This window comes from Macaca thibetana, chromosome 16 (assembly GCF_024542745.1).
Source record: "Macaca thibetana thibetana isolate TM-01 chromosome 16, ASM2454274v1, whole genome shotgun sequence".
Classification (NCBI taxonomy): domain Eukaryota; kingdom Metazoa; phylum Chordata; class Mammalia; order Primates; family Cercopithecidae; genus Macaca; species Macaca thibetana.
Window position 1 is genome coordinate 19,109,900 of NC_065593.1, and position 15,741 is coordinate 19,125,640.

The 15,741-nt window shown below is 46.7% G+C and overlaps 1 protein-coding gene across 2 annotated transcripts in view; it reads left to right on the forward strand.

The window, feature by feature from the left end:
* Positions 1 to 15,741, forward strand: part of SMG6 (SMG6 nonsense mediated mRNA decay factor) — a 244,460-nt gene that overhangs the window by 103,722 nt on the left and 124,997 nt on the right. For both annotated transcript variants that reach the window (XM_050763507.1, XM_050763508.1), the window contains exons 11-12: positions 10,692 to 10,808; positions 12,655 to 12,823. In XM_050763507.1, the coding sequence (XP_050619464.1) occupies positions 10,692 to 10,808; positions 12,655 to 12,823 (286 nt within the window). The remainder of the gene's footprint in view (positions 1 to 10,691; positions 10,809 to 12,654; positions 12,824 to 15,741) is intronic.

A 15,741-nucleotide genomic window follows, 5' to 3' on the forward strand; every position in this document is an offset into this window, starting at 1 on the left:
TCCATCTGGTTGATGATCCAAAGCAACCCTGAAAATGCCTAAGTAGTTTCCTTTAAGAAGAAAACAGTATTCAGACTCACGTTTGAAGCATCTTTTTCCTCTGACTGCTCTTTCTTGAAGAATGTGCGTACCATTGGTTTGAGATGTGTACCTTCTTTTTGAGAAGCAAGAACAGTTTTAAACTGCTCACTCGGTTTCTGCAATTCATTCGTAACCTCTCTTCACTTTCTCATCGCCTTCACTTTGTGCTGCTTGCCGTGGAATTTACTGATCCAGTGATTCATTGCCTTGATGATGAAGTTCTCTTGCTTTAGTCCTTGTTCTTCAGACAGTTCTGTCTTCAGTGAACTTTTCCTTTTTGTTTTTCCTTTTGGTTGCCCCTGACGGTTTCTTGTTCAAGCCTGGTGAGGAGCCACAACTGGGCATCTCCACCAGCTCAGGCCAGGCAGCAGAAGATGAGAACAAGGGGCTCCAGCATCTGGACAGGGTCGTCAGCTACTGTTAATTGAGAAAGTATCCCCCAAGTGACTGAGTAACCCTTTTCTGTGTAAAAGTTTCTGGAATGCTGTGTCAGATCTGTTTCGATTTTATTTGGGTTTACTTTTTTTGTTGCGTTTACATGTTTAAAGCTTTTTATTTTGAAATAATTATAGATTCACAGGAAGTTGTTTTAAAAATGTACAGAGGGGTCTTATGCACGCTTCACCCCTCCTTCCCCATTTTTCGTGTCTTTCATAACTTTCGTGTATTATCAACATCGTGAAATTGACATTGGTATCCACTGACTTTAATCAGATTTCACAAGTTCTCTTGCACTTGTGTGTGTGGTTCTGTGCAATTTTATCACACATGTAGCTTCATGTAACTATTACCATAATCAAGATGCAGAACTTTCCCAACACTCAAAGCTCCTTCCTGCTCTATGCTTTAGAACCACCCCTACCCCCTTTCAGCCCCTAATCCTAACCCCTGGCAACCACTAATCTGTTTTCCATCTCTATACATATATTATTTCAAGAATATTATATAAATGGGATTGTACAGTATATAACCTTTTGCAGTTGGCTTTTCACTAAGCATAATTTCCTGGAGCCTGTTCAGCTTACTGCACACATCAGTTGTTCATTCCTTCGTATTGCTGAGTAGTATTCCCTGGTATGGATATTCCACAGTTGTTTAACCATTCACCTGTGCAAAGACATTTGGGTTGTTTCTAGTTTGGGGCTATTATGAATAAAACTGTTGTGAACATTTACATACTGGTTTTTTTCCAAATGTAAGTTTTCGTTTCTTCAGGATAAAGCCCCAGAGTTCAACTGCTGGATCATATCATAAGTGCATTTTTAGTTTTAGAAGAAACTGCCAAACTATTTTCCAGGGCAGCTATACCATTTTACATTCCGTCAGCAATGTACATGTGATCCGATTTCCCAACATCCTTACCAATATTTGGAGGTGGTACTGTTTTTTATTTTAGCCATTCTGATAGATATGTAATGAGATCTCATTATAGTTTTATTTTCCGTTACCCTAATGGCTAATTATATTGAACATCTTTGCTTGTGCTTATTTTCTGTTTGTATATCCTCTTTGATGAAATATCTGATTGTCTTTTTGCCCATTTTCTAAATGTATTGTTTCCTTACTGTTAAGTTTTGAGAGGTTTTTTTTGTTTGTGTGTTTTTTGGTTTGTGTTTATTTTTCTTTATGTGTTGTTTTTTTGAGACAGGGTCTCTGTCACCCAGACTGGAGTGCAGCGGCACTGTCACGGGTCACTGCAGCCTTGACCTCCCAGGCTCAAGTGATCCTCCCACTTCTGCCTCCCAAGTAGCTGGGACTGCAGGCGAATGTTACCACATCCAGCTAATTAAAATTATTTTTTTAGAGACACAGTCTTGCTATGTTGCCAGGGCTGGTCTCAAACTCCTGGGCTCAAGCAGTTCTCCCACCTTGGCCTCCCAACATGCTGGAATTATAGGCGTGAGCCACTGCGCCTGGGCGGGTTTTAAGAGTTTTGTATATAATCTGGTTACTAGTTCTTTGGCAGATATGTGGTTTGCAAATAGATTTTCCTAGCCTATCATTTGCCTTTTCATCTTCTTATAGGGTCTTTTGCAGTGCAAAAGTTTTTAATTTTTATGAAATCCAGTATATCAGTTTTTCCTTTTATGGATTGTACTTTTGGCAGTAAGTCTTAGAACTCTTAGTCCTAGGTCCTGAAGATTTTCTTCCATTTTTTTCTAAGAGTTTTATGGTCCTATGTTTTATATAGAAGTCTTTGATCTATTATGAGATAATTTTTGTATAAGTGTGAAAGTTAGGTCAAGGTTTTGTTTGTTTGTTTGTTTTGCATACGGATGTCTAATTGCTTCAGTACCATTTGTTGAAAAGCTCTTCCTCCTTTTAATTTTATTTTAGTAGAGATGGGGTCTTGCTATGTTGTTTACATTAGTCTCCTGATCTCAAGCAGTCCTGCCTTGGTCTCCCCGATTGCTGAGATTATAGGCATGAACCACCATGCCCAGCCCACCATGCCCAGCCCCTTTCTTCATTAACTTAATATCAGGAAGAACGATTTCTCCCACTTTATTCTTTTTCAAAATTGTTTGAATTGTTCTACAACCTTTGCTTTTCCAGATAAGCTTTATAGTAAGCTTGTTTTATCTACATAAAACATTCCTAAGATTTTGATGGCTATTGCATTAAACGTATAGATCTATTATCTACATAAAACCTTCCTAAGATTTTGATAGCAGTTGCATTAAACAATTAACTGACATCTCTACAATGCTGAGTTTTTCAGTTCAGGAACATGGTAACTCTCCCCAGTTTTTCGGTTGCCTTTTATTTTCTGGGTTTTGTTTTTTGAGACAGAGTCTTGTTCTGTCACCCAGGCTGAAGTGCAATGACGCACTCTTGGCTCACTGCCACCTCCGCCTCCTGTATTCAAGCGATTCCCCTGCTCCTGCCTCAGCCTCCTGAGTAGCTGGGATTACAGGCACACGCCACCACGCCCGGCTAATTTTTTTTTTTTTTTTTTTTTTTTGTATTTTTAGTAGAGATGGGGTTTCACCATGTTGGCCAGGCTGGTCTCAAACTCCTGACCTCAGGTCATCTGCCCGCCTCAGCTTCCTGAAGTACTGGGTTTACAGTCATGAGCCACCGTGCCCAGCTTTGTCTTTGATTTTCATCAGCATTTTCAGATTTTTAGCGTAGCGTTTCCGTACGTTCTGTTAGACTTCTACCTGAGTATTTCATTTTCTTTGTTACTGTTGTAAATGATGTCATGTTTTTCATTTTGGCTTTCCACAGCGTCATCATCTCTGAGCTCCTTATGCAGCACTGTGGTTGGAGTAGTCTGAGCTTTTCATGTTCATAGCAAAGGAGAGAGGAACAGTGGGAGTGTGAAGCTTGAGTCACAGGCATTTGAAAATCAGATATGCAAACAACGTGGGCATGAGAGCAGACAGAACTGGATTCAGATCCCAGCTCTGGCACTTTCTAGCCTTGTTTTGGGCAGCTCGTTTAGCCTCTCTGAGCCAGTTTCCTCAAATGTCAAAAAGGAGAATAATAGTTAGGCAATCCTTTTGTAAAACTTTGATATAATATATATAAATATTCTTTGCCCAACATAGGTCTCAAAATGTCTTAGTTATTATGTCTGGCCACAGTGGAATCATGTCATTCATAGTTAGATACACAAGTGAGAGAGGCACGTGTGCCTACTGTTATGAGCCGTAAACGCTTCTGGAACCTCTTTATGTTGCTGATTTCCAAGGATGTGAAGTCTTGACATAGCTCTTGCCCTCAAGGGGCTTAGAATTCTGTTGAGGAAACCTACTCTATGAATAAAAATTCCAGGACAAGGTATTGCTTGTTAAGTTCCAAATAGGTGGGCAGACAGTGTGGGTGCATCAAAGAACCTTCTCTGGGTTTTGTTTGCCCTTTTGTACCCTGTCCGTTGAGGTGGCTTCTGGATGTTGATGAGAGAATGTGTGGAGGTGGGAGAGTGTGTGTACAGATTTAGGGGAAGGGTGTCATTTGGGAATATGTAATTAATTTTTATACTTTCCCCAGTAAACCATCGACCCTTTTTATGATGTCATGAGGGATTCCTTAATTTTGCAGCTGCTTCCTGATTACGTCAGAGAGGAGCCTCTCACCCCACAGCCTGGAGCTGTACTCATACAAGAATTGGAAACAAATGAAGTGCCGAATATCTAATGGCTTCCACAGGGAGCGCCCGTTCAGACTTCCCAGGCCTTCTCTTGCTAGGTCTTCCTCAAGTATTTCTGACCCCCTGAAGTGTCTTTGTTCTGGAAAGACAGGACTTGGCCCGGAGCCAAGAGGGAGGGAGCCTGGGGACTCCTTGACACATACCTCTCTCCTTCCAGGTGTTTTGCAGTCCTGAGTTTCTGCCCCCTTTCTCGGATCTTGTTTGGTGAGTTGTTACTCTTCTTGAGTTTTCAGGATCCTCTGGAACCTGCTGAGATCCGTGAGTCTTTGACCTGCTCCAGCAGTCTTCACCCCCTCCTACCCGCCTCAGCAGCATTATCTCCAGCCTCTTTGGATTTTTTTTTTTCTTTCTCTTGGTAGAGACAGCGTCTTACTCTGTTGCCCAGGCTGGTCTTCAACTACTGGGCTCTCAAGAAGTCCTCCGGCCTCGGCATCCCAAAGTGCTGGAATTACAGGCGTGAGCCACCATGACTGGCCTCTTTTGATTTTCTTTCTGCAGTAATTTTCCTATCTATGCACTCCTTTTCATTCCCTCTTCTACCTTTATTATAAGAAAGATATTACGCTTACTTGGCATTATAAACTTTATGAAGTGCTTTACATGTAATTTATCTTGCTTCAAACAAGTTCATGCTCTCTTAGCTTCCCAACTGGTCTCCCTCATTGTTAGCTTTTTCCAGCTACCCTAATTAGTTCCTAAATGCTTTAGCTAGATGATCTTTATAAAATATTCACTCATTGCTTCATTCAAGAACCTTCAGTGAGTGCTCCCTCACTGTGAGTCAGGTTCATGTTCCTCTTCTGGCATTGCAGGCCCTATACTTTGTGGTTCCAGGCAGAGCACAGCACACACACTACTTTCATGACTCAAGTAGTACATGTGGTCCCCCCTGCATCCACCAACTCCATCATTGTTCGTCTCTTCCAGCCCAGCTTAGAAGTGGTCTCTTCTGGCCGAGCATGGTGGCTCACGCCTGTAATCCCAGCACTTTGGGAGACTGAGGCAGGTGGATCACTTGAGGCCAAGAGTTCGAGACCAGCCTGGCCAACATGGTGAAACTGTGCATGCCTGTAATTCCAGCTACTTGGGAGGCTGAGGTGGGAGAATTGCTTGAACCCAGGAGGCAGAGGTTGCAGTGAGCCACAGTCGCACCACTTGCACTCCAGTCAGGACGACAAAGTGAGAATCTGTCTCAAAAACAAAAGTCTCTTCCATGAAACCCTCTCTGTTACATACTAGCTGAAATGATTTCCTTTCCCTCTGGTGACAGAAACATCTTACTTCCATCTTCCTTATGATATGTAGTACATTGTCTTGAATTATAGTTACTTGAGTATGTATGTATGCTTCCTGTCTTCTTTATTAGATTATCATCTTCTTGCAGGCAGGATCCTACTTTCCTTTATATCCTCCACAATTGGGCACTCACGTGTTTTCGGAATTAATGGGAGAAGTCATTTAGTTAGGAGATTGGGATTTCCTTTGCCTCCACATCTCCCTACTTTCAGAAGAGCTTTGGAAGAAAATCCAAAGAGAACACTGACAGGGAGGGCTCCTAGGAAGGAAATTGCCTTCCACCTTCTTCTGTCTTGTCTTCGTGCACTAGGCTGTTCTTGCATTGCTCTAAACAAATACCTAAGACTGTATCATTTATAAAGTAAAGAGGTTTCACTGGCTTATGGTTCTGCAGGTTGTACAGGAAGCATTTCGGCTTCTAGGGAGGCCTAAGGAAGCCTACAACTATGGCAGAAGGCGAAAGGGGAGCAGGCACTTTACATGGCGAAAGCTGGAGCAAAGAGTAGGGCAGTGCCACCCACTTTTCAAAGACCAGATCTCGCAAGATTTCAGTCACTACCACAAAGACAGCACCCAAGTCCTGAGGGATGCACCCCACCATCCAGACACCTCCCACCAGGCCCCATCTCCGGCACTGGGGATTACAATTCGACATGAGATTTGGGTGGGGACAAATATTCACACCATGTCACTTGACTGTATCAGTTTAGGAAAGTGTTATGACTTGCTTTACACTCAGTCGCCTCTGTTTGCCATTGTGCATGAATAATTCGCTTGGGTGTATTAGTGCCTGATTCTGCTGACTCATTCGTTCTTCTCCTCAGGGAATGACATGATGAAAAGACATCTCTGCTTCTGCTCTGAGATTTTGCTCTTGTCCGGTTCCTATACAGCGACTGCTTCCTCTGCCTCCCCTTCAGCTAGCAGCTGCCACAGGGAACTCTGTGGCTCAAGCAGCAGCAGTTGAAAGATGCTCTCACTGCCCACTTCCTGTAGACAAGGAGGTTTTGGTGGGCTGCTCAGGAACTGTGCCAGCCTTGTGTCTGACTGGTAACTGACTCATGAGAAAAGCAGCCTTATGTCGGAAAGATAAGGGCCAACAAATTGCCTCCAGGTGGTGTTAGTTTGGAGGTGACTGACCATTCATTTCCTTTCTTTGGGAGGAGACAGTGGGGAGGGAATTGGTGAATAAGTGGTCTTGCCTGCATTTTTCTCCAGCTGTTAGTGAAGCATCTAGGCAGATAGTTGGTTCTCTGTGCTAGAATGGCTCATGGACCCCAGTGCCCTCAGAATCCCTTCTGCTGCTGTCAGAGCATTAGACTCGTGTGTCATCCATTCTGCGTCTTCTCTTCATTACTCTTCCTATGCTCCTGCCAGGAAGCTGGCTGTGTGCACCAGGCGAGGTATGATAGTTCCATCGCTGCCAGATTTTTCTGTGACCAACCGAACTCCGTCCCACTGGTACTGGTTTCCTTCAAATCTCTCCCTGACGAAAACACTAGAATTGATCAGAAGCAGTGGTTCTGAGCCACCATCCCTTGGCTTGGCTTAGAGGGCCCAGGCAGGTGGGCCTGCCTCCCATCCCCTGCTCTTCCCTCTGCACCCCTCCTGCCTCGCTCCCATTTCCTGCAGGAGGATGCCTTGCCATCCTGGAGCTGTCAGGCACAGCTTTGCTTTGGCAGCGCCGTTGCACACGTACTGGTGGGAGAGGGGACATGTTTATCACTTTTCCTGGAGATTATCTGTTTAAGCACTTCTCTGACAGTTACAATAACAAGGGCAGTGTGTTGTGTTTCCCAGCAGAAGGACACTTGCTGTTGAAAGATGTATAGCACTAATTAGAAATACATAACATCCGGCCACATGGCAGCCTTCTCCCGGCCGCTCCATTTCCTGATTTCATGCAACTTTGACGACAGTTGGTTTATGTTTTCCATGAATATATTCTCAGAAAAATGAGAAAGTCTCCCCATTACATAGGAGCAAGAAGAATATTTCTGTCCGAGCAGGTATTTGGCCATAGGAATAATAGGAGCTGTGGTCACCTGCCCACATGTGGGAAGGGGCGGAACCAAGTTCAGACCTCAGGTGACTTTCTTAGTAAGAAATATTTCCGTCTGACTTCCTTAGCCAAAACCCTTACCCGAAACCCTTGAGCAAGTCTCTGCTTTTGGAAAGAAGGGGAAAGGCTGTTTCACAGTGTTAATGAGTTCCTCAGCTCCTGTCATGCTCCTGCTACCTGACACAAAGCCAGAGGAACCCAGGCGAATACCAAGGCAAACAATGCCTTTTCCTCCCCCACCCCGCATCACTTGTTGGCTTGGCCTAGCCCAACCCTAGGGATATATATGGGCATTCATCAGACTAGGGCCAGTTTCCTAGGTCTAGCCCCAAAGTGGGCGGACTCTGGGAATCCAGATGCTGTTTTCCTACCCACTGTGTAACGGTGAATGCTTTCAGGGAGTGGTGTCTTGCGGTTTCTAGCCTGTGGAAGCCTGCGTGAGGCCGAGAGCAGCCCAGGAAGATGCTGTGCACTTAGTGCTTGTCTCACTTGAGGCGCTGGATGCAGGTTGCCGTGGTTACTTGGATAAATAACAGTTTTCTTTACCCTATTGAAAGATTGCAGAGAGCATGTTTTACTTGTAGCCGTGTGCTCCATCATACCTAGTACACAGTCTGGCACATTCTACACGCTCACTATATGCTTGAGGTACCACTGAGCCATGGAGAAGGGCAGGCCTTCCAGGAGGTGCTCCAGGTAACATGGCCAGTCAGAGGTCTGACCCCCTCGATTGTTTGTGAAATCTCCATCTGCTTGATTACGGCAGAACAGTTACTGGTTAACACACCACATCAGATGGACCAGACACATAAGCAGGCAGTGTTATTTCAAGCCTTTCTTTAGGAGGGGATTAGGGGATGGGGAGTCGAGGTGACATAACCATCACAAAGGACAGAGCAGTCATGAAGCTGCCTTCTAGCTGCTGCCTGGGAGGTGGCTGAGCACTTTCAGATCTATACCGAAGAGACTCCAGCTGTTGCTACCTTGCCTGGTCTCCAGACCTTATTGCAGGAGCCTTTAGAAAAGGAGCCAACCTGGAGTCCACAAAGACCACAGATCCCATTGTTCTTAAGCAGTCCATTCTCCCCTCTGAGCCCTAGCCCCCCATCTGGAACTCTGAGAGACGGTCTAGCCTGAGATTGCCATTTGTCATAAATATAGAACTAGGCTCGCTGAAAGAAACCTCCCCTGTCTTGTCTCTGTCCAAGCTCATGAGAGTGTCTCATTGTAGCCTGTGCTTCACAAAATGCCAGTCTCTTGGAGCCAGGACACCCCACTTCATCCCTTCCAGCCTTCTGAGTGCAGGTAACTTCTGCTCAGTTGATGAGGGGGCACTAATGTTTATTCGGTGTCGGTTGCCAGGATGTGGCCTCCACTTGTCCTCTCCCAGCTCCCTCTGTTCTGGACTTACTCCCTTCTTCCCAGCTCTGTTGCTAGTTAGAGGCAGGGTGTTGTCTGGGCGTGGCAATGGCCTGGACTGAGCTGGGCGGTACTGACAGTGCTGCTGCCTGTGGGGAGGGTGAAGGGGAGAAGTTGCTAACTTTTCTTGACAACTTACATATCTTCCCCTTTCCTGCTTTCCATCCTCCCTCTTCTTGGCTCTTGGATACTTGTTTTCTTTCTAACAGAGGTTTAGGGCCTTAACAGGACAGGAATGATGAGACTGGTCTATTCTACTCACATGGATTGTTACCACTTCCTTAACTGCCTGCCACAGTTGAGTTGGAAAGTCAGAGGGTGACATCTGGGACCAGTGGGCATCTGCAAGGATGGTGGGAAAGCCACAATCAAAGAATGACTACCCTGATGCTCTTCGTTTGTTGGGCCCTTCTGAGCAGCAGCCTGTTCCTTCTTATGCCCAGTACTTTCAGAAGTGATTTGGGGCTGGCTTTGTGTACTCCAGTCATACTTGCTCCTGGGGCAAAGATGGTAAGGAATCACTGTGGTTGGGTAATGTCTCTTGGAGTAACAGTTTCAGTGAGGCCCCACTGACGAGACTGGTGAGCTGATGAGAGGGCTCCCCTTGGCTATTGAGGTTAAAATACAGGCAGGGACAGAGATCAGACATTTAGCTGATTATCCTTTTAGCACTTGGAGATTCTGAGAGTTCTCCTGTAATAGAGAGGGAATTAACAGATTAGCTGCTGCCAGAGCTAGTGAGCCTGGCCCCTGATTCTGTCTCCTGTGGGTATGTGGAGTCTCCTCGGAGGCTGTGTGGTCGACTGCTGCCTTCTGTGTGTCACCAGCTCCTCTCGAGTTCAGATGACGTGGCTTTCGGAGAAGGCCACTGATGAAGAGTAGGTACAGGCAGGCTTTTGGGAGTATGTCACATAGCTGCCACCAAAGAGTAATTCTGCCCACCAACAAGGTGGCTCCTTTCAGTGACCTGGAGCCAGAAGGAAGTTAGTTAGCCAGGCTGAAAAAGTAACGGAAAGAGGGTACTGGGATTGGGAGCCAGATTTATTTTTTAGCGCTAGGGGAAGGAATTTGTGAAAACAAAAGCCAACACTGATTAAGTGCTTATTATGTGCCAAGCACTGTTCTGCATAAAATTAACTCATTCCATGAAAGTAGATTATTTGTGTCATGTGTGTTTTCTTAGGAGGAGGGTCATGGAGAAGGTAAGGATGGGACTAAAGTTTGGTGATTCAAGAAGATCATTTTTAAATGTGTATTTTTCCAATCTTAATTGATGACTATGCTCCTGTTAGTTACACACTAGAGAGACTGAGTTACTTAAATCTGACTTCTTGTTACGACAGCTTCACATTATCAGTAGGTAGCTAAAGGCAGAGACCATGCAGCTCCAGCTCAGACTGCCCTTCTTGAGGTAACTGTTGTTGTGATGTAGAATTGACAGAGGTGACCCTTACCATCTTATTGAACACATATCCATATGCCAGACCTCGTGGTAAGTGCTTCACATGAGTCTGTACTTGGCCTTATGACCACTCTGAGAGGGGAATATTACTAGCCCTAGTCTTCAGTGAGGAAAAGGAAGGTCGGTAACATGGCCAGTGATGTGCATCTTGTAAGGCAGGGAAAAGTAGCCCTTGTCCCCCTGGGGTGCTGAGAGTTTCATTTGCTTCTCCTCAGACTGCTTCTCAGAGGAGTGCCGCTCTGTGATCCAGGAACAAGCTGCAGCTCTGGGCTTGGCCATGTTTTCTCTACTGGTCCGCCGCTGCACCTACTTACTTAAGGAGTCCGCCAAAGGTAAGCAGGAGGAGTCCCCGGCCTGGTGGGCTTTCCAGTTGCCTGACCTTGTCAGACCTCACAGTGCCTTGCTGCTTTCTCGGTGTCTTCTTAGTCTCCATTCTTCCTTTTACCTACATGCCCCTCTTCCTTTTGCCTGCCTAACTAGTCCCATTTCCTTTTACAGTCTGATTGCCTCTAAGGCCCTCTTCTTTTTGTAGACTCTTTCCTCCCTTTTTTCTTCTTTAGTAGTTAGAATTTTCACTGTACCTATAAGCTGCTGCATGTTCCTGCATCTTCAGGAAACCAGAAAAGTTAGTTTCCATAATCGATGTTGTGTTTTCCCCTTTATCTTTGTGTGGTACCTGGTGAGTTCTGTAACCACCGTGGACCGGCCGTCATGGGAGACTCACTTGACCAGATAGAGCAGGTGCTATTCTTAGCCCTTAGGTTGAGACAGCATCCCATGTCCTTTAAGGCTGCCCTTAGAAGTCTAAGCCTGATTGCCATAGCAGTAGAAGATAGGGCTGAAGGTTACACCTTTCTTTTCAGCTCCTAGATCAATATTAGTGACTTAATCAGACCTCACTGTCGCCTCATGCCACACTAGCCTTGTGAATGCCTCCAGCTACGGAGGCTGCTTTTTTTTTTAGGGACAGAAAGGCAACTTTTTATTTTGAAGTAAGTTCAGATTTACAGAACAGTAGCAAGAATAGTGCAGACAACTCATATACCCACCACCCAGATTCCCCAGTTAACATTTTACCATGTGGCCTTACGTTCGTCTTCCCATACACACATACTTAAGGTTATTATTTTTCTTCTGAACAATTTGACTTTAAATTAGAGTTGCTGGCCCTTTACCCCCCAAATACTTGACTCTGTATTCCTAATAATAAGGATATTCTCTTAATGACAATTATCAAAATCAGAAGTCAACATTGATAAAATACTATTATTGCATTCACAGGCCTTATTTAGTTTGTGCCAGGCGCCCTGATTTCTTTACAGCAAGGGGGAAACAAAGTTGTTGTCTTCTCTGGGATCCAGTGCAGGAGCACACATTGCATTTACATGTCATCGTGTCTCTTTGGTTGTCCTTTAATTTGGGATGGTTTTTCGATCTTCTTTTGTCCTACATGTCCTTGTCTTTTTCTTTTTTTTTTTGAGACAGAGTCTCGCTCTGCCGCCCAGGCTGGAGTGCAGTGGCGTGATCTCGGCTCCCTGCAAGCTCCGCCTCCCGGGTTCACACCATTCTCCTGCCTCAGCCTCCTGAGTAGCTGGGACTACAGGCGCCCGCCACTGCGCCCGGCTAATTTTTGGTATTTTTAGTAGAGACGGAGTTTCACGGTGTTAGCCAGGATGGTCTCGATCTCCTGACCTTGTGATCTGCCCACCTCGGCCTCCCAAAGTGCTGGGATTACAGGCGTGAGCCACCGCACCTGGCCTGCCTTGTTATTTTTGAAGAATGTAAATCATTTGTACAGTGTCCCACAGTTTGGGTTTGTCTGATGTTTCCTTGTGATTAAATTCAGGTCATGCAGTTTTGGCAAGAACTCTGGTGCCATCTTGGTACTGTGCTGAAGGAAGGCTGGCAGGGCGGGCTGGAGGCCAGAGGAGAGGCTTCGGCCAAGCCACAGGTGAAGCAGAAGCAGTGGTGTCCAGGGGCAGACCCAGTACACTGGTTCTCTGTTTGTCCTACTTTTCAGAATCCTCTTAGGTGCTGGCGCTTCTCCTCGCTTCCGGGCCCATCTTTCCTGTGGACTTGGTCTCCCTTCCCTAAGAGCTTGCTGCCGTCCCAGCGCCCCAGGCCTCACTCGGGGGCTACAGCAGACATAGGCCCAGTTCTCACCCTTTGCCTCTGCAGCTCAGCTGTCCTCTCCTGAGGACCAGGAGGACCAAGATGACATCAAGGTGTCTTCCTTTGTCCCGGACCTGAAGGAGCTGCTCCCTAGTGTCAAAGTCTGGTCAGATTGGATGCTCGGCTACCCAGACACCTGGAATCCTCCTCCCACATCCCTGGATCTGCCTTCGCAGTGAGTTGACCTGCCCGTTGCTTTAGCACCACTGGCCTGGGCCTGCCCATGTTCCTACATCTCCCCTCTTCATCCTGCTCTGTTTCTTTCTGCCCACAGCTTGCTTGCTTCTCTGTTTCTTCTTTACTTGAACTTTTTTTGAACACCTTCCCTGTCCTCTGATGTTTTCGATTATTTTTTCCTGTTCTCCAGGCTTCTTTCCTCTCCTCTCACACTCACTCTTTCCTCTCACTCTCCATTTTATTTGTTCTTGCTCTCCCTCCCTCATCCTCACTCCATATTGTGCATACTCACCATCTCTGCAGCTGCCTCTGGAGTCTGGATCTGTGTGGATATGTGTGAGACTTTGTTTCTTTCTCTTACTAGCTTTTCTGTGCATCTTGCTTTTTTTTTTTTGAGATAGGGTCTCACTTTGTCACCCAGACTGGATGCAGTGGCATGATCTCAGCTCACTGCAACCTCCACCTCCCAGCTCATGTGATCCTCCTGCTTCGGCCTCCTGAGTAGCTGGGACCACAGGTGCACACCACCACGCCTGGCTCATTTTTTGTATTTTTTGGTAGAGAAAAACATGTATTTTTTGCCATGTTGCCCAGGCTGATCTTAAAATCTTGAGCTCAGGTGATCCACCTGCCTCGGCCTCCCACAGTGCTGGGATGACAGGCATGACCCACCACACCCGGCCTTCTCTGCATCTTTAAGGCTCTTGCACTGCTACTTGTGCTGCCTTCTGCACTTTGTCTCCTGGCATGGCAGCATGTGGGGAGGCTGAGTGCAGGCACATTTCTCCTCCATTCACTCATGCCCTGTCTTCTCACCATGCCCCTGCCCTCTCACCATGCCCCTGCCCTTGCCCCCTGTATTCTCACCATGCCCCTGCCATTGCCCCATCTTCTCACCATGGCCCTGCCATTGCCCCATCTTCTCACCATGCCTCTGCCCTCGTCTCCGTCTTCTCACCATGCCCTTGCCCTCGTCTCCGTCTTCTCACCATGCCCCTGCCCTCGTCCCATCTTCTCACCATGCCTGTGCCCTCACCCCCGTCTTCTCACCATGCCCCTGCCCTCGTCTCCGTCTTCTCACCATGCCCCTGCCCTCGCCCCATCTTCTCACCATGCCCCTGCCCTCGTCTCCATCTTCTCACCATGCCCCTGCCCTCATCCCGTCTTCTCACCATGCCTGTGCCCTCGTCTCTGTCTTCTCACTATGCCCCTGCCCTCGTCCCGTCTTCTCACCATGCCCCTGCCCTCACCCCCTGTCTTTGTGTGTCACTGTGGCATCTCTCAGAGCATTTGTGTGTGGGACAGAGCATTTGTGTATTGGGGGCGGGGGGCAGGTGTTGGAGTCTGTGTGTCTGCCTGGGTGTATTTACGTAGATCAGTTTATGTGTTTGTATGCCTTTTTCTTTTTTTTAGTTGTGGAGATAAATATATATAACATTTGCCATGTTAACCATTTCTAAGTTCAGTGACATAAATTACATTTACAGAGTGTTGTGCAACCCCATATGGTTACTTCTTTTATCTTTGTCTATATCTGTGTCTGGGTTGTGTCCGACTCTGTGCTTGTCTAGGTCCATTTGTCTGTGTGTCTGTAAGTCTGTGTGTGTCTTTGTGTCTGAGTGCAGAGTTCTGTGTGTCTGCCTCTGGGGGCCTGTCTGGGGGTCTTTCGGTGTGCCTATCCATGTCTGTCTGTGTTTACGTGTCCACGTGCATCCATCCAACTGTGGCCACGTGTGTTACCGTATGTGTTCATGTGGGATGTCCATATCTGTGTCTGTATTTGTGTCTCTACCTGTTTGTGTCTGTATATCCTTGAGTATATATGTCTCTGTATGGGGTTCGTGTGTCCCCATGGAGGTCTCTTTCTGTGTTTCCATGTCTCTGTGTCCGCATCTGTAGCTGTGTGGTTTTTTTTGAGATGGAGTCCCGCTCTGTCGCCCAGACTGGAGTGCAGTGGCACAATCTTGGCTCACTGCGACCTCTGTTTCCTGGGTTCAAGCTATTCTCCTACCTCAGCCTCCCGTGTCGCTGGGATTACAGGCATCTGCCACCATGCCCGGCTAGTTTTTGTATTTTTAATAGAGACGGGGTTTCACCACATTGGCCAGGCTGGTCTCAAGCTCCTGACCTCGGCGATCCACTCACCTCGGCCTCCCAAAGTGCTGGGATTATAGGCGTGAACCACCATGCCCAGCCTTTTTTTTTTGAGACGGAGTTTTGCTCTTATTGCCCAGGCTGGAGTATAATGGCGTGACCTCAGCTTACTGCAACCTTGGCCTCCCATGTTTAAGCAATTCTCCTGCCTCAGCCTCCCAAGTAGCTGGGACTACAGGCATGTACCACCATACCCAGCTAATTTTGTGTTTTTAGTAGAGATAAGATTTGACCATGTTGGCCAGGCTGGTCTGAAACTCCTGACCTCAGGTGATCCACCCACCTTGGCCTCCCAAAGTGCTGGGATTGCAGGTGTGAGCCACCGCGTCTGGCCTTTTTTTTCTTTTTTTTTTTTTTTCCTTTCCCAGACAGAGTCTTGCTCTGTTGCCCAGGTTCGAGTGCAGTGGCATGATCTCGGCCCACTGCAACCTCCGCCTCCTGGGTTCAAGCAATTCTCCCACCTCAGCCTCCCGAGTAGCTGGGCTTATAGGTGTGAGCCACCAGGTCTGGCTAATTTCTTTGGGTTTAGTAGAGATGGGGTTTCACCATGTTGGTCAGGCTGGTCTCAAAACTCCTGCCCTCTAGTGATCCACCCGCCTCTGTCTCTAAAAGTGCTGGGATTACAGGCATGAGCCAGCATGTCCAACCTGTGTCTTTCTGATTCTGAGTCCATGTCAGTCTGAGTCTGCTTTGGTCCCATTCATGTCTGTGTCTGTGTCTGTGAGTATATGTTCCTGAATGTCTGTGTTCATGTCCATGTTT